At 36.0% G+C, this 24,353-nt stretch overlaps 4 protein-coding genes across 4 annotated transcripts; 2 read left to right on the top strand and 2 right to left on the bottom strand.

Moving 5' to 3' along the window:
* Positions 1 to 3,897: 3,897 nt before the first annotated feature.
* On the top strand, positions 3,898 to 9,312 carry Cbr-frm-2 (the record flags this gene model as incomplete). Its single annotated transcript, XM_002641123.1, has 9 exons — positions 3,898 to 3,945; positions 5,707 to 5,865; positions 6,558 to 6,662; positions 6,711 to 6,933; positions 7,380 to 7,500; positions 7,595 to 7,844; positions 8,024 to 8,362; positions 8,734 to 9,168; positions 9,220 to 9,312. The coding sequence occupies 9 exons, from the start codon at positions 3,898 to 3,900 to the stop codon at positions 9,310 to 9,312; spliced, it is 1,773 nt and encodes a 590-aa protein (XP_002641169.1).
* Positions 9,313 to 10,300: 988 nt separating this feature from the next.
* Positions 10,301 to 12,320, bottom strand: Cbr-mlp-1 (the record flags this gene model as incomplete). Its single annotated transcript, XM_045243638.1, has 3 exons — positions 10,301 to 10,358; positions 10,622 to 10,790; positions 12,206 to 12,320. 3 exons carry the CDS (start codon positions 12,318 to 12,320, stop codon positions 10,301 to 10,303), a joined length of 342 nt encoding a protein of 113 aa, XP_045093913.1.
* A 3,846-nt stretch (positions 12,321 to 16,166) lies between these two features.
* CBG25842 lies at positions 16,167 to 16,181 on the top strand (the record flags this gene model as incomplete). The annotated part of the gene is made up of 1 exon (XM_045243637.1): positions 16,167 to 16,181. The coding sequence occupies one exon, from the start codon at positions 16,167 to 16,169 to the stop codon at positions 16,179 to 16,181; it is 15 nt and encodes a 4-aa protein (XP_045098857.1).
* A 910-nt stretch (positions 16,182 to 17,091) lies between these two features.
* Positions 17,092 to 22,644, bottom strand: Cbr-dct-6 (the record flags this gene model as incomplete). Its single annotated transcript, XM_045243636.1, has 12 exons — positions 17,092 to 17,262; positions 17,625 to 18,029; positions 18,078 to 18,328; positions 18,415 to 18,760; positions 18,919 to 19,006; positions 19,244 to 19,407; positions 20,245 to 20,751; positions 21,017 to 21,362; positions 21,413 to 21,510; positions 21,566 to 21,886; positions 22,193 to 22,295; positions 22,604 to 22,644. 12 exons carry the CDS (start codon positions 22,642 to 22,644, stop codon positions 17,092 to 17,094), a joined length of 2,841 nt encoding a protein of 946 aa, XP_045093912.1.
* Positions 22,645 to 24,353: the final 1,709 nt, after the last annotated feature.

The following is a 24,353-nucleotide window of genomic DNA, read 5'->3' as shown; positions in this document are numbered from 1 at the left end:
GTCTAAATCTTCGAATCTTTGGTTCTTCAACTGCTGTATCCTGATAATCACCTAATTATTTTCAAACGCTTCCGATCCCTAAATTATTTCTTCCATTCCCCAGTCCAATTTTACTTCCATATGTTACCTTTTGGGCGCATTCTCTTTGATCTCTACCTTTTTATATTCAAAAAAGCCCCCATGTCTCAGTCAGTCTCCTGTTTGTTGGCTGTGTTATGTCGTGACCGGTCCACAAACCATTCCCATCTGTTTTCTATCCAAACCACCTGCCCTTTTCTTTTCCATTCTCTCTAATTATAATACCTGGTCATTCGGAATCGGACCGAAAGCAGCCCAGAATCTCATTCATTTTGGATTCATTTCTGTCTCATTTCTCTCTCTCTCTACCTACTCATTTACCCGCATAAATTGGATTGCTGGTGTCTGTCTGCGACTGTTTTTTTGTCCTTTTTGGGTCCAGAAATATTTATTGCTTTTTTTCGAATAAGGCTTCATTAGGATAGGTTCAAGTAGGAGCTTGTAGGCTTTTGGCTCATTAGAAGAGGGTTGAGAGGTACAGGATTACCAGGCTTCTCGAACCTTCTTTCCTGTGAGGAAAGTTTTGAGATCCTGAGAATCTTTACTTCTAAGATTCTGAGCAGATCTTCTGTTAAAGAATTTCAGAACTTCAAATATTTCAAATAGCAAGGCTCTTGATTTTTTGAAATTCTACCACTTTTAAAATTTTCTTGTTTTCCAAGTCTGAAGAATTCAGGGTGATTGAAGATTTCCGAGTTTTGGATGCTCAGAATATCACCGGAAAGTCTAAGTAATTACAAGAAAACACTTCAGATTCGTTGAAATTGTTTTTATTGGAATTGCTGGGGTTTTTGTGATTTGAGATGTATTATTTCCAAAATTCTAGAGATTCTGAAATCCTGGGATTTCGAGATTTTGAAATTCTGAGATTCTGGGAATCTGAAATTCTAAGATTCTAAGATTCTGAGATTCTGAGATTCTGAGATTCTGAGATACTGAGATTTTGAAATTCTGTTAATCCTGGGGTTCCGGGATTTCAAAATCCTGTAATTCTGTAATTCTTTAATTTTGAGATTCTGAAAATTTGAGATTCTGAGATTCTGAGATTCTGAGATTTTGATATTTTGAGATTTTGAAATTTTGAGATTCTGGGATTTTGGGTTTCTGAGATTTTGAGATTCTGATATTCTGAGATTCTGAGTTTCTGAGATTCTGAGATTCTGAGATTCTGAGATTCTGAGATTCTGAAATTCTGGAAAACTTTGAGATTGATGACATTTAGAAATTATGAATTTTAAGCGTTAATCTAATTTTTAGAAATTCATACTTAAAAAACGCAGACATCCGAAACTAAATTACCGTAAAACCTCTAATAGAACGACACCCGGATCGTCCACTTTGAGCCTATATATCTCATTTTCTGTAAAAGATATCAAAACGTGGCTAACTAGTAAAATGTTGCTGATATCCTGATAAACATTTTACTAGTTAACCACTTTTTGATATCTTTCAAAAGAAGTGAGATATAGGCTCAAAGTGGACGATCCGGGTGTCGTTCTATTAGAGGTTTTACGGTATACAGAAAACCATGAATCACAAATTTAGGATACCGCGAAATCCCTAATATTATTGCACCCAAATTATCTTTGAGCCAATTTATCTTGGTTCCTGTGGAATTTATTCAAAAATGGTAAAAAAACTAACAAAGCGTTCATCATAACATCAAAAATATTCTCTCAGTTTACTACTTTTTGATATCTTCCACAGGAATCGAGATCTGTGGGACCAAAATTGGCGGTCTGAGAGTTACGGTACTTCTTTCTACCATGGCCATGGGTTTGTATGATCTTACTACTCATTCAAATAGTAAATACACTTGGTTGTTATATTATTTCTTGAGACAGAGTTTCTACTATTCTTCAAAATCTCTGCGTCTCTCCACTACTCTACACTATTTCCATGCCCTCTCTAAAACTTATTTACCATTTGTTTTCACAGTCATCCCACCATCATTTGCACTCAACGATTTCGCACACAGTCTGTTCCTTTATTATTGGTACCTCCGCCTCCTTTTCTTCCTTCCTTCCCACCTACTCAATTTCCGTTTCGAGGGTCCCTACTTCTAATTTCTCTGAACCTCTTCACCTTCCTATACTATTTTTCTGACCTTCTCCTATAACCACCCGCCTGTCTCCCCTCACGCATCTTTCATTTTGTCTCCTCCCCTTTCAAGGCCATTTTTTGGCTGATCCCTTCTCTGCGTCTCTCTATTTCCCATGCTCTCTGATCAGTGTGAACCGTTCCACTTGATTCGATTAACTCGGCCAAGTTGTCTTTATTCCTTTTCTCCTCATGTTCGTTTATTCTTATTATGATATATTTATCTTGTCTAATTTCTTCTAATTCCGATTTCTGATTCCGATTTCCGGTTGTTTCGAAATTTATGTTACTTATTTAGCTGCTTTTATGTTTATTCAACTGTTTGATCTTAATTTATTTAATTTGCAGAAACGAACGATTATTCCCCGGTGAGCGAGGGCTCACCGAGCAACAAATCTAACATCTGAATTTGAATATTTCGAGAAAAGTGAGTTTTGTTCTAAACATTTTCACAGAGTTGAGTTATGAAATCTAGTTTTGGCATGTTACTTCTGGTTCAGAATATTCATAGGAATAGGATTTCATAGTTTGCTCTTTCATTTGAAATCTGGAGAGCCAAGTTCTTGAATCCTTGGACTCCAAAACTGAAAAAAACTTTCTTGAAATTTTCTTAACTTTCACATTGATTTTTTTTCAGATTTAAATGAAATTTCCTACAAAACCCACTAAAAACCAAGCTTCTACGACAACTTTGAGCTAATAGTAAGTTAAGGCGATTTGAAGTTTCGGGTCAGAGACGCAGCGTGTCTCGTTTCTCTCCGTCTCTAACCTAAATTTTTGAAATCGCCATATTTTGGCTCAAAACTGTCGTGGAATGCTCCTTTTTAGAGTATTTTAAAGGAAATTTTTTGTTAATTGTTCTAATTCAAATGTTTCTAAAAATCGAAAAAAAATCATTCGAAACACTTAGAGATTGGATGGTTTAATAAGATTCTGAGCCGAGTTATGGTCAATACTTTAAAAAATTTCAACATTTTAGAATTTTCGGAACTCTCGAAAACTATTTTCAAAAATTTGATAAAACGGAATTCTAAAAATTTCCAGGATTTCGTAGCTCAAAATTCGGAAATCTTAAATTATCAAAATCTCAGATTCTCCGATTTTTTAAAATCCGAAAATTTGGAAACTTCTTATTTGGGGGACCCCAGAATGTGCAAATCACAGAAAAAATGTACGAATTTCAGATTTTTTCAAAGATTTTGATGATTATTAAAATTTTAGTTTTCAATATTTCTTTGGCCACAAACAGTTTTCATTCCTATTCCTTTCCAAATCAATCATTTCTTCCTCTTTTTCTTCTTCTTCTTTTCCATCTAAAAGTCATCAGTCATCGTCGTTTTGCCCGGTGATTATATCACCTCGCTTATCATCTTATCACCCCGTTCTTCTTACCCTCCTCAGCAAAAAAAATCAAATACAATTTTTGGACACATTCAAGTTTGTATGTACAACACAAAAATACACAAAACACGGTCGTAAAATATAGGTTGGTGTGAACTTTCTTCTGAAAATATGAACGAGAAAAAGAAGAGACGAGAGACATAGAGGATCAGAGAAAAAGAGGAAATTATTGATAAGGGACTGGAAATCGGAGGGCAGCAGCTGATACTATCAGCACACCATTCGCCTCTCTCTACTGTCCATTTTGTGGTGCTCTTCGATATTTTCTTCCTATTTCTCGAGTATTCCGAATTTTTAACAATTCCAAATAATTAAAAAATGAGTAGCGACGAGGAAGACGCTTCTGGGGCTGTTGAAGCCAAAGATGTGAGTTTCTGGAATTAAAACAAATGGAAATGGAATAGCACACAAACACAGAAATGTGTCTTTTGCACAAAACGAGATGGACACAGAGTATGATTTTTTGTTCTGGAAACTTAAATAATTGGATTTCGTCATATTAGGAGAGAGTATTTTAGTTATGAAGGTTTTTAAATTTAAAAGTAGAAAGGTACAAATGTGAATTTGAAGGTTTCTAATAGTTTCAGACGATTCTAGAAGTTTCTAAAAAGTTTTTTTTTCAGATTTCACTAGTTCTGAGATTCGAAGATTCTGGGATTTTGGGTTTCTGGGATTCTTGGATTCTTGGATTCTGAGATTTTGAGATTCTGAGATTCTGAGATTCTGAGATTCTGAGATTCTGAGATTCTGAGATTCTGGGATTCTGGGATTCTGGAATTCTGGAATTCTGGAATTCTGAGATTCTGAGATTCTGATATTCAAAAATTATTTTTTTATGCAAAGATAAAGAAGCAAAAAATGTCAGAAAATGGCCTAAAATCTGGAAGATTCTGGAAAAATGAACATTTGGAATATTCTGAATTTTATTCGAATTTGAATTTTTTGAATTTAATTTTTGAATTTAATTTCTGAGCTTGCAAGGTTTTCTGGTCCCAAATTGAAACATTCTTCTCTTTCAAGAATTCCAAAAGTTCTCGGATTTTAAAATTCTGTGGTGAATGTTGCTTATTTTTGGGATGCTGATGTTTGAGATTATGAATAAAAGGATTTTCAAAGATTTACAGAATCCCAGAATCTCGTATTCTCTTCTAGTAACTTATGCTTCCCAAAACCTTGAAATCTAAGAATCTACGATATCTGAATTTGTAGAAATTCAGATTCTTTTATACTGAGAGAAAATCCGCGATGTCGATTTTTTGCTCTTTTGTATTTTGATTTTTTTTTCTCTGTGTGTCTTGTACCTACAAGAGTACTTCAACTAAAAAAAAACAAATAATCAGAAGTTGTAACCCCTCTTCCAACTCCTCTATGCCCATATCATAATGCGTCATCCAAACTTTTACCTATGCATCTCTTTTTCGTTCTTTTTGCCGCTATAGATTCCCCGGAGCAGTCGGTGTGCTCTTTTTCCCAGTGGTCAGGAGGAACATCTGGCACCTATTCGTTCGAATGATTTCGGAACAACAGATGTTCCACATGTTTCTTTTCATTACCATCTGACCGATTCTTTTGCTCCATCTACGTGGCAAGAATAATTCAGATTCCTCTACCAAAACAGACAACAAACACACCGGTGTACCAAACCTCAAGTTAATAATATACGCATCCCTTCTCTGCGTCTCTCTTTCTCTCTCACTCTCTCTGCTTCTTCTTCTCATCTCTTTTTATTTACGTTTGCTCTTCATCCCTCTCTCTGTCTCTCTTTCGAAAACCGTAACCGGCAATATAGAGAGAAATAGTACTGAGCCATAGAAGAGACGCAGACATTGAGGTACCGGGCAACCAGCCGGCTCGCACCAAACCGTTGAAAAGAGTCAAATTATTATTCTGTATTTCTTCTTCGGAGCTTTAATTTTAGCTTCCATGATTTGGTAAGATACAGTAATACCTTTATCAGGAGCAAAGTAGAAGATATCAAAATCATTTTAATCAATTTTTCTCTGTTTGAATCTATGATATTTCGAAAGCTCAAAGTAGTCCAACTAGATCCTTACGACCCGAACATTCATTAAGAATAACAAGTTTCTAACATTGTTATCCCAGAATAAACACAATCTTAAATTCCAGATGTCCTGGATGTTACGAAGTCTGTCCGCCAGATTCTCACGGAATCGAACGCAGCCACAACAGAAAAATCAGTCACAGGATGCCAGTTTCGATACGAAAAAGTTTGTACAATGCAAAGTGCTTCTACTAGATGGAGCCCATTTGAATATTGTCGTACCGGTGAGATCTTTCGAAATTTTTCTAGTGAGGACTTCAATAGAAGACCATCCTTTACGTGCATTTTGAGCTCGATTATCTCGATTCCTGTGAAAGATATAAATAAGATATCAACTGATAAATTGTTTACCAATTATCAACAACTTTTAATTAGTTGACATAGTTGTTATAACTCTTATAGGAATCGAGATAATTGAGTTCAACGTTGAAAGTTGCGTACACCGGTACTCTGACTATGAGAGATATTTAGCAGTACTTAATTTCCCATATAAAGTGAAAAAAAATTATCCGTTTCCAGTTGTTACCCTTATCGTTTTTTTTTATCTCAAGGTCTCAATGAAATCCATTCATGTTTTTTTTGAATTTACAAAAATTTTGACATTTTGAATGAATGCCGTAGAACCTGTAATAGAAGAGCCCCTAACTTTTAACTTTGAGCTAATTTTTCTCGATTCCTGACGATGATATCAAAAAGTTGTCAACTGATAAATTGTTTATCTTAATATCAGAAGTTTTCTGTCAGTTGACCACTTTTCGATATCTCTCATAGGAATTGATCTAATTGCGCTCAAAATGTATAGTTTAGGGGCCCTTCTAATACATGTTTTATGATAACTAACTGTTAAAAAACTGACAAAGAAGTCTATTTCATGATTTTTCTATGAAAACTCATACTCAAAAGTTTCAAATTTCAGAGAAACGCAATTGGAAGTGAACTTCACGAAGAGGTTTTCTACTCATTGGACCTAGAAGAAAGAGATTATTTTGGGCTCCAATTCACAGATCAGTTCAATGTTCAGGTATTTTCCTATTTTCTAATTTTTTAGCGAGAAACTCCTTTTTTTCAGCACTGGCTAGATCCTTGCAAAAAAGTAGCTAAACAGGTAGCCATTGGACCACCATTTACTCTTCGATTCCGAGTGAAATTCTTCACTTCTGAACCATCGAGTAATTTGAAAGAGGAACTGACAAGATATCAATTTTTCTTGCAAATCAAACAAGACATTTCCTCTGGAAGACTTCAATGTCCACATCCATTGGGAATCGAATTGGCTGCGTTGGCTTTGCAGTGTGAGATTTTTATAAAAATAGTTTCCTAGAAGAGACCATCTGATGATTTCCAAGAAGTCAAGCCGTCCACTTTGATCTTATATAGCTCAATTTCTGTAAAAGATATCGAAAAATGGTCAACTGATAAAATGTTGCTGATATTACGATTAACATTTTGTCAGTTGACAACCGACCTTATTCATTGAGCTCAATTATTTCAACTCTTGTATAAGATATCAAAAAATTGTCAACTGATAAAATATTGGTAATATCATAATAAATAAATTATCAGTTGACAATTTTTTTGATATCTTTCACAGGAACCGAGATAAATTTGCACAAAGTTGGAAGTCGGAAAGTCAGTCTATTAGATAAATAGTTTACGGTAGCTCTGAATTAGAAAAAAATTACCAGAACTTTCTGAAAACTTTAAAATTTAAAATTATCGTAACTTTTCATTTTTTCAGCAGAACTAGGAGACTACAATCCAGAACAACATACTGCTCTCTTTATCTCAGAATTCCGATTTCATCCGGAGCAAGATGAAAAAATGGAAATCGAGATATTGGAGAAGTACAAGGCGTGTCGGTGAGCGATTTTAAACATTTTTTAGGATTAGACGCTTTCTTGAATTCCGGTTTTCAGTGCATTTTGACCCAAATAATTAAGCTAATATTTCCAGTGGACAAACTCCTGCTCAAGCGGAGTTGAACTACCTAAACAAGGCACGTTGGATTGAAATGTATGGAGTGGATATGCACATTGTCGAGGGAAAAGATGGGAATACGTATCGATTGGGATTGACACCACAGGGAATGTTGGTGTTTGATGGACCGCAGAAAATTGGATTGTTCTTATGGGAGAAGCTTCAGAAGTTGGATTTTAAGAATAAGAAAATCACGCTGGTGGTGGAGGAGGATGCGGATCAATCGGTGAGTTTTTTCGGAAAAGCTGAAAACTGGCAGTCAAGAATCAGAATTCCAAAAAATCAAAAATTGAAAATATCGGATAGATTTTGAATGCCAAGATTCAAAAGTCCAAGGACTCTATATATCAATTTCTAGTATCAACATCTTAAACCTTCCAAATCCGTAATCTTAACCTTTTCCAGAACAATGGGCAAATACAACTTCACACTTTCGTATTCCATCTAACGTCTGAAAAAGCAGCCAAACATTTCTGGAAATGTGCAATCGAACAGCACGCCTTCTTCCGTTTGAAATCCCGTCCAGTTCAACCAAATCGAAAAATGCAATTCTTCCGATTAGGAAGCACATTTAAGTATAGAGGACGGACTGAATATGAAACTATTCATAAGGAAGGAGCGAGATTATCCAGAAGACAATCTTGTAGTTTTGAAAGAAGACCTTCACAAAGATATGGTCCAAGGCAGAGTCATGTGACGAACGCACAAATGAGGGATGCTAAACGGCAGGAGATGAGGCAACAGGTGAGATACGTTTCTTAAATGGCAACTCCCAGAAAAGCTACAGTATCGGGCAAAAAAGATGTCATACATAAAACCTGTAATAGACACTACCCCTAACTTTCAACTTGATTATCTCGATTCCTGAGAAAGATATCCAAAACCTGTCAACTGACGAAATATTGGTGATATTATGATTAATGTTTCATCAGTTGCCAACTTTTTGATATCTTTTACAGGAACCGATTTAATTGAGCTCAAAGTTCACAAGTCGGCCCTTGTCAGCTGAGCTACGTGGTCGCTACGGACCTGTTAACTTTGAGCTCAATTATCTGAAACAGTCAAATTACGATGTCTTTTTATCTGATTTATACACGAAAACATTGAATTTTCAGATTCTGGAGCAACAACGAGCCAACGAACAACAGCAGCAACAACAAAGATCCCATGCCCAGTCTGACCCACTTCCACCCCTTCCTCCAGTATCAAATCTTCCAATCCCATCATCTCCAAATCTCAAAAAACCATTGATCAACAATAATAATCCATTCATCGGTGACCCATCTATCCCATCATCTTCTTCCTCTTCATCCCCATCCCACGTCACAAAAATCACAGTCGGAACTATCGGAGGAGGAACATCTGAAACGTCTCCATCATCATCTTATATTCCACGTCCAGTTGTCTCTGGATCCTCCTCATTCTCCCATCCACCACCACTTCCAGCTCATCAGTCTTCTTCAAAAATTCCCAGAATGAGCAGTTCGACAGACCCCAGAAAGTATTCACAACCACCACAGCCAGCTGTCCGAATGCAGAATCATTTTGATGTGAGTTTCAGGAAATTTTGAAGCGGTTTTCAAATTAAAAAAAGGTTTCAGGATTCTCGAAAATTCTCGCAAAACGGATGTGCGATACCATCACGAATCGTACCACCAATGCAACATCAAAGAAGGATTGTAACTGATTTTTGATGTATTTTAAAACATATTCTTTTGTGTGTTTCAGCCAATTTTTCATTAAATGAAAGTGTTTTTCCTTTTTTTTAAGATTTTTCAGCAATAATATTATTCTGGTCTGATTTCAATGCGCGTTGCGGCCGCACGGTGTTTTTTCCGGAACGTTTTTTGAAATATTTTTTTCGCGCGTTTTTTTTATGGAATGCAGGTCCAAAACCGTAAGACTCAGCAGTTCAATTTTAAGATATCGCGTCGAGACTAACGATAATTTTACTACAGCATCCCTGTTAGCGTCCGAGCGCATTTACATTGCAAAAAAATACGTTACGAAAAAAACACCGTGCGGCCGGGAATCCGAGGGTGGGCGGAGCTCAGGTCCGGTAGCGAAATGAACTTCGTCTTTAACTTTTTTGTCTTAAAAGTCACGAAAAATTGCATTAAGAAAACGATTTTTTTCTCGAATTTCATAGATTTCGGACTTGTTTAAAACGAAAATCCGGAAAAATTGCAAGAAAAAATGGGCAATTTTTTCAATTTAACGACAAATTGTATTGATTTTTCGATAATTTTCATAGTTTCTATGTGATTTTCTGCAATTTTTCCGATTTTTGTTTTAAAAAAGTCCAACGAAATCAAAGAAAACTTGAGAAAACACCTAAAATTTTCCCAGTTTTTTAGTTTTCTGGGCCCTTTTAATGCAATTTTTCGTGATTTTTTCGATTTTTGTGACAATAAAGTTACAGATCTGTAAAATTCGTCGAAAAATCGAAAAATAGGCCTGAAAATAATTACGAAAATTCACGCGCCTTTAAGGATTTCGCTATCGGAGCTCCGCCCACTCTCGAATTTCAAGGCGCATTGAAATTAGGCCAGAGTATCAACCACAATTACCGAGCAAAAATAGTTTATTAGTAGGACGAAAAATAGTACCGAACAATAGTAAAAGACAAATAATTTGAAAATTTCAAAAATGCAAATTTTTTTATTGGAAAAGTGAAAATGTTCAGCTATGGGAAGGGTTGATCGGTGCGGTGAAAGCTTCGGCAGTCATTGGGCGGTTGCTGAAAATATCTTGATCTTGGAGAAATAAATGGGTTACAGTAGTTTTTTGGTTAGTCGGAGATTTCGGGTTAAATGGTGGTGAATTGGTTAGGTTATTGTATATTGAGAATTGCAGGTTTTCAAAATATAATTATTCAAAATTTCGTAGTATGTCTGTTTTTCTATGTATCCGGATGCCTGTAGGGTTAGTTGCACACCATGCCACCACATCTCTCTTATCGGCACCTTGTCCTCATTATTATTTTTCTTATCAATTGATTACGTCTGCTTGGATCCGCCAAACTTCTCTCCAGAGTCCGTGGTCAAACATCCGGCTCCCAATCCGAATCCGACTCCTTTTGGTCCGAATTTTCGTCCGTGACACTGTTTGCAGTAGAGTTCGGCCTCATGAGGAGCAACAGTACACGAGTCGAGAAGTTTGTTGCACATGTCTGGAGAATTTTTGTGAATTCAGAAGAAGACGTGGGAAATTTTGTTTTGAAAAAGAGAAAAACGAAAAAAGAGGAATTGTGGCTCTGCGTTGGGAGGACAATGTTAGTTGCACAGGAGGACAAACAGACATACAGACAGATAACATATAAAATAGTTGTTTACGAACGTCATATCAACTTCTGTATTTCCAAATTGCTCTCCAGTGTCCATAGTGAGAGATCCTGCTCCGATTCCGAATCCGACACCCTGGAAGGTTTTTTTTTGAAAAAAAATTGTTTTAGAATCGAAAACTTTAGGTTAGATATCATAAATCTAGCGATAATCATAAATTGAAAAAATGATTCAAACTTTTAAATATTTCAGATAATTTCAAAAAAATAATTTAATTTTTGTAGTATTACATTTTTCAAAAAAAAACCGTGTTTATTCTAATAGAAGTCCACCCAATATGTGCACATTGAGCTCAATTATCTCGGTTCCTATAAAAGATATCAACAATCTGTCAACTGATGAAATATTTATGATATTATGATACGCAATTTATTAGTTTACATTGTTTTACCATCTCTACCATGAATCGAGATAATTGAGCTGAAAGTTCGGTTAGTCTGGTCTAAATTCAATGCCGGTTGTGGAAAGTGAGCGGAGCTTAGATCCGGTAGCTAAATCTTAAAGGTGCATTTGAAGAGCATATATTTTCGTAAGTATTTTCTGGCCTATTCTATCGATATTTCAATGATTCCTATTGTTTTATGCAATTATTGCGATTTGACAGATTACGGTTTATAAAATAGCGCAAAATCATTATGAAATTGGGAAAAAGGTCAGAAAATATTTAGAAAAAGCTTTCTTTAATTGCGCCATCAAGTATTGAACCTAAGCTCCGCCCACCCTCCAGTTTCAAATCGGACATCGTAAAAGCTAGAAGCCCACCATATAGCTCAATAATCTCGGTTCCTGTAAGAGAAATCAAATAGCTGTAAACTAATAAAATATTGATGATATTATGATAAATATTTTATCAATTGACAAAACTTTGATAGCTGTCACAGAAATAGAGATAATCGAGCTCAAAGTTGACGGTTTGGGTGGGCTTCTATTACCGGAAAAACGGTGTTGATTTTTATACGACAACTTTCAAAATTTAACTCATTTTTCCCAGTCATATTTTATCAATAGTTCAACGGCGATCCTTACCTTTGGTCCGTATCGCCTACAATGACACTGCTTGCAGAAAAGTTGGGCCTGATGCTCACAGCAAGACATTGAATCCAATAATTTGTTACACATACCTAAATTGGACAAGAAGAAGTACAAAGAAGCAGAGGGACTAGGACAAAAGCACATAGGACAAGGATATAAACAGAGCCTTTTTTCTCTTTCGTTTTTCCAGAAATAATTGCAGAAAACTCACTGCACTTGAAGCAGAATTTGTGCCATTTGTATCCGCCGGCACTCATCTCCTCAGCAGCGTACACACTTTTGCCGCATTTCGGGCACTTTGGATGCTCGACAGGCTTGAATGGCATTCTGGACTTTTCAGATTGACGGAAGGATTCAAGGAGAACATGAAGAAGAGAAAATGGAAGACGTGGAAGGAGAAATGGTGAGTCAGTTATGGGCGGAGTCCCCTGATGTTTCGTCACTTTTTTGTTACAAAGAAAACAATGAGGAAGATTTTAGAAGAAGTAAAAGAGGAAGGGATAGGGGCAAATGTTAGAATCTGGTCGACATATGGCCAAAACCACGTCATTTATCTTTTGAAATTGGCTCCTAGCCTAATGGGTTATCTAAAAAGTGATTTCAGAAAGTCCTCTAATAGAAGCAAGTCCACAAAAAAAGCCATCTTTGATCTCAGTTATCTCGGTTCCTGTGAAAGATATCAAAAAAATTGTCAACTGATAATTTATTTATTATGATATCACCAATATTTTATCAGTTGACAATTTTTTGATATCTTATACAAGAGTTGAAATAATTGAGCTCAATGTATAAGGTCGGTAACTCCGACTTGTCAACTTTGAGCTCAATTATCTCGATTCCTGTAAGAGATACCAAAAGTATGTCAACTGATAAAATGTTTTATACAACATCAGCAACATTTTCTAAGTTGAAAATGTTTTGATATATTTTACAAGAAATGTATTTTACAAGAAATATGAGCTCAAAGTTGGTTGGCGGTTTGGTTGGGCTTCTTTTAGAGCAAATACGGTAGTAACGCATTTTGTAGTCTTTGCTAACTTAGAGAAACCTGATATTTAAGTTAACTAAAAAAGCATTTTGAATACTACAAACAGTTTTTGTTAGTTCTTGACTTCAGACTCCCTAAATTTTTGAAATGTGTATACGATATTTACTTTTTGGATCAGGAAATCCTTTCCTCGTTTTCCCTCCTAACCAAACATCAAGAAATCAGCTAAACTTTCCATCTGATTAATGCATGTAAAATCTTCTGGAAAATTCTTTTTTAAAAGAGAAAATGAACAAACTAAGAGCTAAGAGAGCATATGTACAACACACAGGCCTATTTGTTCTATTTATTATTTCAGAAAGGCGCTTTTCGGAGGCGGAGGACGGGGGAAAACTAACAAAAATGGAACCGCCCATGTTTCTTTTTCTTTCGGTACATTTTTAATCATCAAAAAAGAAATGGAAGAAGAAAAAACAAAAGGAATTGTATTGTGGGGCTTTTTTAATAGAAAATGGTATTGTATTTTTTTTTGATGATACAAAAAAGGGAAGAATTGTTTTTGGAATGACGAATCTGGAAAAGGTAGGAAGGATTTTTGTGTAGGAGGAACAATAAAATCGGAAGCTGATAAGGATAAGGATGGGGAAAGTTCTAGAATCATGATTTCGAAAACTTTTGAATCCCTAAGAGTTTAACTCTAGAGTTTGGAAAATTGAAGATTTTCCAGGAACACATACCGTTTCCTCTAATAGAAGCCTACTCAAATTTGAACTCAATTATCTAATTTCCTGTGAAAGATATCAAATTTTTGTCAGCTGATAAATTATTTATCATAATATCATCAATATTTATCAGTTGAACTGAGATCAATTGGTTCAAAGTGCACGAATAGGGTGGATTTCTATTAGAAGACATAGGCAAATTAGGAGATATGAGAACCTTTCAGAATCTCGGAATTCTCAGAATTCTGAATTTCAAAATCTAACTATTCTAAATACTGGAACTTTCGAAATTGAATGGCACACAATAGATGAGCTCCTTGGGTATTTAAAAGAGTACGAAGTGATTTGGAAGTAGCGAAATGTGAAATGAAAAGAGATAGAAAAGAGAGAGCGGACAGTTGGTAGATTTTACACAAAAAGTAAGAGAAGGGCCTATGAGTAAGGGGGCGAAGAAGGAGAAAATGTAGGAAAAGAAGGTGACGAACGGATGGATGTGGAAATCAAAGAAGAGGAAAAAGAACAACTGACAAAATGGAGTCAACTTTGAGAGAGAATGAAGAAAATAACAATTCTGGATATTTTGTGGTTATAATTAAAAGATGAATCTAGAATAAACAAAGAATTCCAGAATTTCAGACATCCAAAATTCCAAAACTTCAGTGCTTCAGCATTTCAGAATTTGAGAATATTGAAATTCCAAAATTCCAGAAATCCAAAATCTTGGATTATCACATTCTCCGAATTCCAGAACTTCCGAATCCCGGAATTTCAGAATCTCAGATTCTCAGAATTTCAGAATCTCAGAATATCATAATCTCGGAATCTTGGAATCTTAGAATTTAAGAATTTCAGAACTACAGAATTCCAGGATAAGAAAAAAGGATTTCAAAATTTGAGAATTTCGAAATGCTTGAATTTCCAAATTCCATAATCTAAAAACACCAGAACCTCAAAATCTAGATTCTCAAATTTTCAGAATTCCAGAATGCCAGAATCTCGAAATCTAAAAATTACATAATAATTTGCAAAAAATATCTTTCCCAAGAGTCGAGAAAAAATTCAAAATTCAAAACCGGGTGAAAATTGGTTTTCTAGAATTTCAAATGCAAGAATTCCGTTGAATTTTTTGCAGTTCTAATAATTTCAGCTAAATCGCTTTTTCATTTTCCAGTGCTAAAACAAAACGATTTCATCGGATTTAGTGACCGCTCGAAAAATATATTGTAAAGTAAAATTGTGGTAAATACTCCAGACTCCCAAAAGTAAAAGTGTAAAGTCGAAAAGGTCCTCGAATCAATTGTGTACAACTTTTCGGGTAGGTCACACAAAAATGTAATAAAAGCGGGAGGAGAAGAGTAGGAAGAGAGGGTCAAATCCACACAGTCTGGTTCCAATTAGTAAATATTCGGAGATATCTGATATCTTTGTGTCTCTCGATTTATCATAATCTATCAGGAAGAGGGAAAAGGAAACATTCCATTTAAATTCAGGAAGAAGAAAAAGGCGACAAAGTACAGAAGAAAGCCAATTGATCGGAAAGGTTTTCGGGGAAAAGGGAAACGACCGAAGAAGAAGAAAATTGAGAAAATGTGCTCGGGACGACGACGAAAAATGGCACTGTTTGTGTACGGGGGAAGAGAGAAAATAGGAGATTTTTGGAGGAGAGAAAGAAGACAAACAGACAATTTTGAAGGAGGAAAGAGACTGGATTATCCCCGACGGGTTGCACTCAAAAACCACCAATCAAAAAACAACACAAATCGAGTGCACCCGGGGATTTCCAGAGAGTGACCAGAAAGATTTTTTATTTGTATCAAGACATCCGGATAAACCAAAGTACATATCTCCATAATTTTTAACTTTGAGCCAATTTATCTCGGTCCCTGTCAAACATATTAAAAAGTTGGTAATTGATAAAATTTTTATCAAATTTTCAATTTTTTTTAACTCAGTTGACATATTTTTGATATCTTTTCACAGAAATCGAGACAATCTATTTTGAACTTAAAGGTGGGGGGACAGGAGATTTTACGAGGGATTTTTGGGGCCAGAGTATGCATTCTACCGTCACGGTGTACAACGCTTAATGTCACTCTGCGTACAGCTGTCGCCCTCGCCTTTATGTATGCAATCGTGCTGCGGCTTTCTCTTTGCACGCGTAGCTCAGTCGGTAGCGGCGCCGCACCTTCAACACTCGCCTCGACAAGTTCAACTCCTCGAGGAGCATATTTAAACGAAATTTCGACAACATTATTTTTCTCATGTCCCCCCACCTTTAAGAATGTGGGTCCTTCTATTACAGGTTTTATGGTGTTTTCAGACTTTTAAATACCGTATTTGTCTCAATAGAAGCTATTATAAGCTCAAAAACCCGCTTTGTAATAAGCCCACGTCTTTTAAATCCGCTAAAAATCGCTCAAATTGGAAAACTAGAGTTTAAAGGCTCATGGACCATTTGAAAAATGACCTTCATCTAACCGAATTGAATTCATTTCAAAGCTCTTTTCAAGCTGATCACACTAATGTTTGTAAGAAAGTAAAATTACAATTGGAAAATTTGACTTTGGCAAGCTTTAGAATGAGCCTAATCATGACCATATTTAGTCAAAGTGGAAGTTTCCGATGAAAAATCCAAAGCAAGACACTTTTCAGTTTATTTTAAAGCTCTAAAGTTGCTGAAAACGTCAAAACTGGAGTTATCTACAGTAATCTCAGAACTCTTTAAATAATTATTTTAAGTGATACAAGATTAATACAAACTTCGAACCTAATTATCTCGGTTTCTATGCGAAATATCAAAAATCTACCAACTGATAAAATATTGGTGATATTACGGCGTTAGCCGACAGCGTAGCCAGTCGACAAGGGCCGACATTTCAACTTTGAGCTCAATTAACTCAATTTCTATGCAAGCTATCAAAAAATTGTCAACTAATGAAATTATAACAATATTATGATAAAAATTACATCAGTTGTACATTTTTTGATATCTCTCGTAGGAAACGAGATATTTGAGCTCAAAGTTAATGTTTTGGATGGGCTTCTATAAGAGCCAATACGGCAGCCGGACTTCAAAGTTATCAAATTTTCAAAAAAAAAACAATTCAGAAAAAGTTTCATCAAGTAAGAAAAAAATAATTTTATTCACAACGGAAAAAATGCAATTTCAAAAAAAACTTAATTAATAGAAATCTGAAAATGATATAGAAAATGTTATCACAAAATGGTTTTCAACTGAAAATAGCGAGGATGTTTAGAGTTATCTATACACGTTTGTGATCCCACACTGACCCGAATAGCTAGCAAAAAAAAACTGAAAAATAACTGAACAAATAAAATGAGAGAAGCCTAAATTACGGTAATTAAGCGAAATTAAATATTCTGATTTTAATTGAACTCGAAATCTCTGAAGCAATCCATTCGTTTTCGATCTTCAATTGATAGTTTCTCGTTGGAAATTCCTCGTCCGTAGACGAGAAATTCGAAATATTTATATGAGACGAATTCGAATCCAATCGGTTGGCTCATCGAGTGTTCGTGAGCCACAATGAAGTCGTGCTGGAATTGGGGAAATAAAAATAATGGAATAAATTTTGAATTTGTGAGATTTCTAGGCCAGGATAATAGGCCTTACTGTAATGCGGTTATTTAGAGGGAATCACAATCAGCTAATTGCTGCGGCAGCCAAAAATACTGTAGTTTTCTAGGCCACTTGCTTGTCTAAGTGGACTCCACGGGCTGGCAAGCGAGAAGCGATTTACGAGCTCAAAATTAAAGGCGCATGTAATTTCCTGCGAGGGTGTCGCTTGGCTGGCCGTGGAGTACACTCGGACAAGCAAATGGCCTAGATAACTCCAGCAGTTTCTGCTTCGCCATAAGTAAATTTCTAGGAAAATTCAAAAAAAACTTTTTTCACTCACCTGTTCAATTTTGGAAGATGTCACAAGTACAGTATGAATAACAATATGATGTGCAGTTAGTGAATGAATGAACAGTCGAGTGCCGCAAGATGTCTTTGATATCCTTGTTCGAAGTCCCAAAACACTTCTATCATTGAGGCCTGTATGCCAATTCTCTATAGTTCCCACTAAATCCACAGCTCCATTTCCCTTCTCTTCGTAAATCGACAAACGATCATCGGCGAATCCAACAAGAAGAAATCCTTCCGTCCTTTCCATTGACGTCACTGAAGATGATAACTTCAGAAGTTGCATTCGTTCACTTTTCAGCTTTTTCTGTTGATGACGATCCAGATCATTCCAGATTTGAAGAGTCTTTGCGCAGCTCACGTAGCATCCCATTGGACGACCGTGGAAGCAGATCATCTGAATTTTTTAAGTGTCATTTTTAAAATCAGAAGATGTGACGCCTACATTCTGTACACTGAATAGCGGCTCGATCTGTGCGATGAACTTTTCAGTGACGGTGAAATCGTGTTGTCCGGTGAGAAGTGCAACATAGGTTCGGATGGCTTTATCAGAGAATCCGACGGCGTAACGAAGTTTGCACGGAAGTTGACGATACTGCATACTTGGATCCAGACTGACGTTCAAGACTTCTATAGGATGACCGTTTTCATCTTCAGCTCGGGATTCTCCAAGATCGTGAAGACCGATTAGGCTTTCTGGAAAAGTTTATAGAAATTGATTGGGATTTTCAGTCGTCTGGTGGGTGGAAAACAAAAAAGTTCGAAAAGGTTCAGAGCCTCACCTTCAGCATACTGTAACGCTTTCAATCTGACAAAAGTGTCACTAGCAACGACAGCAAAAGATCCTCTCTCATCAACAGAAAACGGGGTGACTGCAATGGAATGAGCTCCTCCTGTATGATGTGTCACACGATGCCATCTATCCTGATCCTTCTCAGAAACGACGACTTCTGCATCAGTACAATGAAGAGCGAGGAGGGATTCTCCGGTGGCCAGGAGTTTGATACAATTGACAGCTCCAGATGAAATTGGATGGGCTAACATACTGCTGGCAACTACGAAATGCTCATAGTTGGATGCGAAATCGAAGGAGAGGTGGAGAAGTCCACCGGTGACACTTCCGAGGATCTTAATAAATTCAGAAATTTGGAATTTTAAAAACTCTGAATCTAAAAAATTCGGATATTCAAAAATTCGGAAAGTCAGATATTGAGAAATTCAAAATATAACAGAATTTTTAGTAACCAATTTCCGACTTGTTTTTCTCAAATTTTCAAATGCCTTACCATTTGATGCGGTTCAATGAGAATCGATGAAATGCTGTCAAATGCCGGAATTTGTAGTTGATTACCAGCGTCCAAGTAGCGTTTTTCGCTGAAAATCGAAACCTTTCGAAACACCGTATTCCAAATATAGGTCAGAAATTAATGATAAATTAAAACCCGTGCTAGATTGAGAGGGAAGAGGTACATTAACTTAGTGATAGAGAAGTGAGGGGCGGATAAAAAATAGCATGTCGATTCAATTTTCCTACCCTTTTCCTGCTTTTGAACGATTTCTGAAAGGTTTTTAAAGTTCTTAGAGTCTTTTCGATCAAAAAAAGATTCAAACCTATAAAAGTAGATTGGAAATACGGCATTCTGATCTGCTACATAGACGCCTTCTGCAGATTTCATGGCACATGCGGCGGTGAGACACGTGGCAAATGAGGCGTCCAGGGAGATGGAGGCGACTCTGAAGATTTGGGATTTTCGAATGTTTGTAGTTTTTGATGTCTCATAAAAAGCAATAACTACTTTTTAGAAGCAAAACAGGTTGTTTTTAAAACTATCGTATTTGCTCTCAAAGAAACCCACCCAAACTTTGAGCTCAATGATCTCGATTTCTGTAAAAGTTAGCAACAATCTGTGAACTAATAACATTTTTATCATATTATCACCAACATTTTATTAATTGAAAAACTTTTCTCTTGCATCTCTTGCAGGAACCGAGATTATTAGGCTCAAAGTTGACAAGTCGACCCGCGTTGGCTGAGCTGTCAGCTCCCAACCTGCTAAGTTTGAGCTCATTTATCTAGATTTCTGTGAAAGATATCAAAATTTTGTCAACTGATAAACCGTTTATCATAATAGCACCAACACATTATCAGTTGACACATTTTTGATATCTTTCACAGGAATCGAGATAATTAAGCTCAAAGCGGATGGTTCTGGTTCACTTTAATTATATGGAATACGGTAGCTTCTTAAAGCTAAAAAATCGGTATCGATTGGTCCGTACAGTCTAAAAATATTTGAAACTGAAACTCTACTTAATATTTAGAGAAATTCACAGAGCCACCGTACAAATTCTGATTATATTTTATTTCGAAACCTCAAAATTTCCAATTTTATTTTTGAAAGCTGAAATTACCGTATCTTGGCCAGTTTTGAGCAAACTTTAAAGAAAACAAAACCATAAAATTTGACTGGAATTTAGCTTAAAAATGAAACATGATTAGATTTGGTCGAGGTACCTAAGACTTTTGAAATTTTCAAATACACCCAAATATTGGCATGTTTACACTCATTTTGAAGCTCTCAACTAGGGAGATTTAACTGAAAATATCCCACATGCCTTTTTCCCTTTCTCGGATAAATAGCCAATGTAGTCAGACCAGAAAGACAGTACAAAGTGATATCTCTGCTCTGTGAATCCAAAACGAAATGAGTGTATACATCCTTTTTATCTCCTCGATGCTCGAATATATTCTGACTAATGATCATTCTCATATCCTTTGCACTCTCAGAACACCCATTCAATTGATCGATAATCTGATCGATTTTATTTCCCCATTCGGCGGAATGTTTCTTGATTTGATCACTATTCACTTTGGCTATCAATTCATCCACCACCATTCTTTTTTCCTCTACTGCAATCCAACTTTTCCCGATTAAATTCTGATTTCCAGTCTTTTGAACTTCATCGCAAAGCTGTTCCAATTTCTCCAATTCTTCTAATTGATCTACGAGAAGTGCGATCATTTGCTCGATTTGATCATTCATATCCATGTATGATTTTATAATTGTGATCAGTTTTCGAAGAGAGATTAGGCGTTGGGATACTCGTTCACATCGGATCTGGAATCATTTTAGGTTAAGCAGGAAGATCGAAACTTACCGTTTTTGCTCACACACTTTGAGCTCAATTATATCAGCTCGTTTGAGTGATATCAAATTTATGTTAACTGTTAAAATGTTGGGGATAGTATGAAAAACATTTTATCAGTTGACAAATTTTTGAAATCTAGCATAGGAACCGAGATGATTAAGCTTGAACTGTATGGGGTTCTATTAGAGCATATAGGGTGTATTTGGTTTCCTAACTCAAAAAGTTAATGCTCACCGACTGATTTTTGAAATCAACTTTAAGTTTTGCAAAATCCTCGGTAGCAGTATCTCCTTCCACGACTTCCTCCTCCGAAACCAACTTATCCGATAGACACTTTGACGTCGTCAGCATATCTTCTCTTCTCTGTTTTTCAGTATCTTCAAACTTCTGAATCCTGCCAATCTCCTCGAAAACAACATCCAGCAAGACACTCAAATTGTTACGATTCACTGCTACACGTTTCACCAAAAGCATATCGTCGTATTGCTCATGAACCACTCCAACTCTTACGAACCCATCGTAATATGCCACGTGGAGAAGTCCAGAATCTCTCCAGAGTAAGCCACTGGTAATGGGACGGCTGGAATAATTTTAATTTGGATTATAATCTTTCAGATTACAGTAACTCACTTGCATCGGAATGCTTGAATACACTGAAAGTGGTCGGATGTCTGCGCACAAAATGAGTAATGATACAAACCGGTTTCCAGGAGAAATACCAGAAGAAGCTGAAAATCACATTTTTAAAATAAAATTATTTTCAACTGGCTCTCTGGCTCTCACCTCAGTGTTCGAATGCTTCTCTGCATTGACAGCTACAATTTTTCCAGGAAGTTTCAGAATTCGACTTTTCGAAACTGTCGAACTTTCGAATAGTTCAACAGATTGAACAATCGACACGTGGTAATCACCATTGACGATGACGTCTTCAGTTCCTTCGATTGGTTGAATCAATCGGACAACGTCGTTCGAACCGAACACCACGACATTGGTTACTCGGACTGGAAGACCAGTGTGTTGGGATCTTTCCAGTTCCAGAGCATGGATTACTTCCAGGTCACCACCACAACCTGTAATTTTTGAACTTGACCGAACATGGAAGAACTATCCTACTGTAAATGCTCTAACACCTAATACGTTGAAGCTCGATTATCTCGGTTCTTATGCAAGATCAAATATGGTGCCTATGCGAGATATCAAAAACTGTCAACTAATAAATTGATCATCATAATATTATTATCCCCAACATTTTATTAGTTAATCAAAATTTGATATATTTTATAGGAACCGAGATAATTGAGCTCAAAGTGCACAGTGGCAGTTTTACTGGAGCATTTCTTTTCGAATCATACAAATTCCTAGCTGCTTTTTTGAAATATTTTAAACTTAGAATTTCTAAAGGTTCAGAACATTAGAAGACGTACCTGAAAGAAGGCGTCCATCGTCCTGGTGTCGAAATAGAGCGCCTCGGACCCGATAGGATGGATGTTCCAGGGCGTACCCTGTCATGGATCTGCAAATTTTATTTTTCGTTTTGTAGTTCGTCAATTTATATTATTCAGGTACAAAAAAACTCAGAAGGTCCCACAGCGACAAATACCGTAACCCAATAAATTCGTCGACTTTTCTGTCATTTTACCTCAAACAAGGCGGATAATACAAATTTTTGACTGTGAAAAAAAATGACTGGAAACTCACAAAATTTCAAGATAATAAATCCGGAAAATGACAAAAATTTTTGGGTTACGGTAGTTGTCGTCCTGGGACCTTCCGCCACTTTTTGACGCCCAAAACTACAAACTACATAATTCAAAAACTGACCTTTGTTGAAAATCTTGATGCGAAGTTGTAGATTCAATCATACCCTGAATATTCAGACTTACAAGTACTACTAGCAAAACGATATAATACGTTGTAATTGACCAAAAAGAGACAAGAGGGATAACTACAATATAATAGGGGGAATAAGAGAATGTCGAAAAGAATTACGATCAGAGTGATCGGAACAGTTACGGACAGGAAGAGAGGAAGAGAAGAATTGTATAAAGTTTTGGTGTAGCTTCTGACTAATTTAGGCGGAAAAAAGAAGAAGAAATGTATATATTGTCTCTGAACACTGTGTTCTTTCGAAACTTTTTGGGCTTATCAGTGATAGCGAAAAAAAGAGACGAGACAGAGACACTTATCAAGTCGACAGTGTGAACTGTTTACCGTTTTGATTATAAATGGAGAAAGGTTGTTTGGCCTAGAATTTACAATACAGGAAAGTTAGGCCTTGGAAAATAAAAAAGTACACGAAATGACTAAATTCTGATCATTATCTTTTTGTGTGTTCGAGAAGATCTTCATCTTTTAGATTCGAATTATGCCATCATCTCTATTTCTCTTTGGGTCTATTTCTTTTTACGCTTCACTCGTATTTACAATCCATGGACTGAATCAACAATATGTACTATGTGTTTGATTACGTGTAAGGAAATAGTAGAATCAAGCTTTGTCAATTTTGGAAACGACGAGAATGTACATACCGGGAACAGAAGTAAAATGACCTTCATTAACTTTTAACTATGAGCCAATTTATCTCAGCTCCTGTAAAAAATATCAAAAAGTTGAAAACCGACAAAACATTTTTGATAATATAATAAACATTTTATCAGTTGACATCTTTTTGATATCTTTTGCAGGAAATGAAATAATTGAGCTCAAAGTGAACAACTCGGTAGCGGACAGCGTAACTTAGCCGACGAGAGCCGACTTGTCAACTTTGAGCTCAATTATTTTGGTTCCCATAAAAGATATCGAAAAGTGGTAAACTGGCAAAATATTTTTGATAATATGATGAAAATTTTATCAGTTGATATTGTTTTAATATCTCCTACAGGGAATGAGATATATGAGCTTAAAGTAGATGGTTTGGAGAACATTATATTAGAGATTGAACGGTATCGTTCACAGTACCCGGAAGCCCGGAAAATCAATTCAAAAATTGATGGGATGCTCTTAAATTTTCAGCGGACATTTGAAGAATAGAAATTCATTTTGGAAGCTAACAACTGTTTTGGTGGAAACTCATCCCAATCCTAAAATACTGTAAATACCCAGTATGTAAAAATTGAGCTCAATTATCTCGGTTCCTGTGAGAGATATCAAAAAGTTGTCGACTAATAAAATTTTGGTAATCTTACGAAGCACATTTTATAAATTAGCAAAATTTTGATATCTTTTGAAGGAACCGAGATAATTGAGATGGAAGCGAAAGAAATCTTCTAGTAGAGCATTTACGGTATCTTGGAAAATTTTAATTTGAAAGTTCTACAGGTTTCCAGATGAAAAGAGCTATCAGCTAGATTCAAAAAACAATGCAGGCTCCAAATTTTGCCCAAATTTGCAGGAAATTATGTTGAAAAAGTGTTATGGATTCGGAAAATTTTTGTTTGAAAGTTGTTTAAAAAATAATTTTAGTAGTTGGAACTCAACATTTTAAATCAAAATTTCTTTAAAAGTCAGATTTAAAAAGTGCATAAAAGTTTTAAATTGTTAGATCTATAAAACATTTTGAATCTAAAAGCGA

Source organism: Caenorhabditis briggsae (assembly GCF_000004555.2).
Source record: "Caenorhabditis briggsae complete genome, chrIII, whole genome shotgun sequence".
NCBI lineage: Eukaryota > Metazoa > Nematoda > Chromadorea > Rhabditida > Rhabditidae > Caenorhabditis > Caenorhabditis briggsae.
The sequence above is the reverse complement of the archived record's forward strand: the minus strand, read 5'-3'. Positions and strand labels throughout refer to the sequence as shown.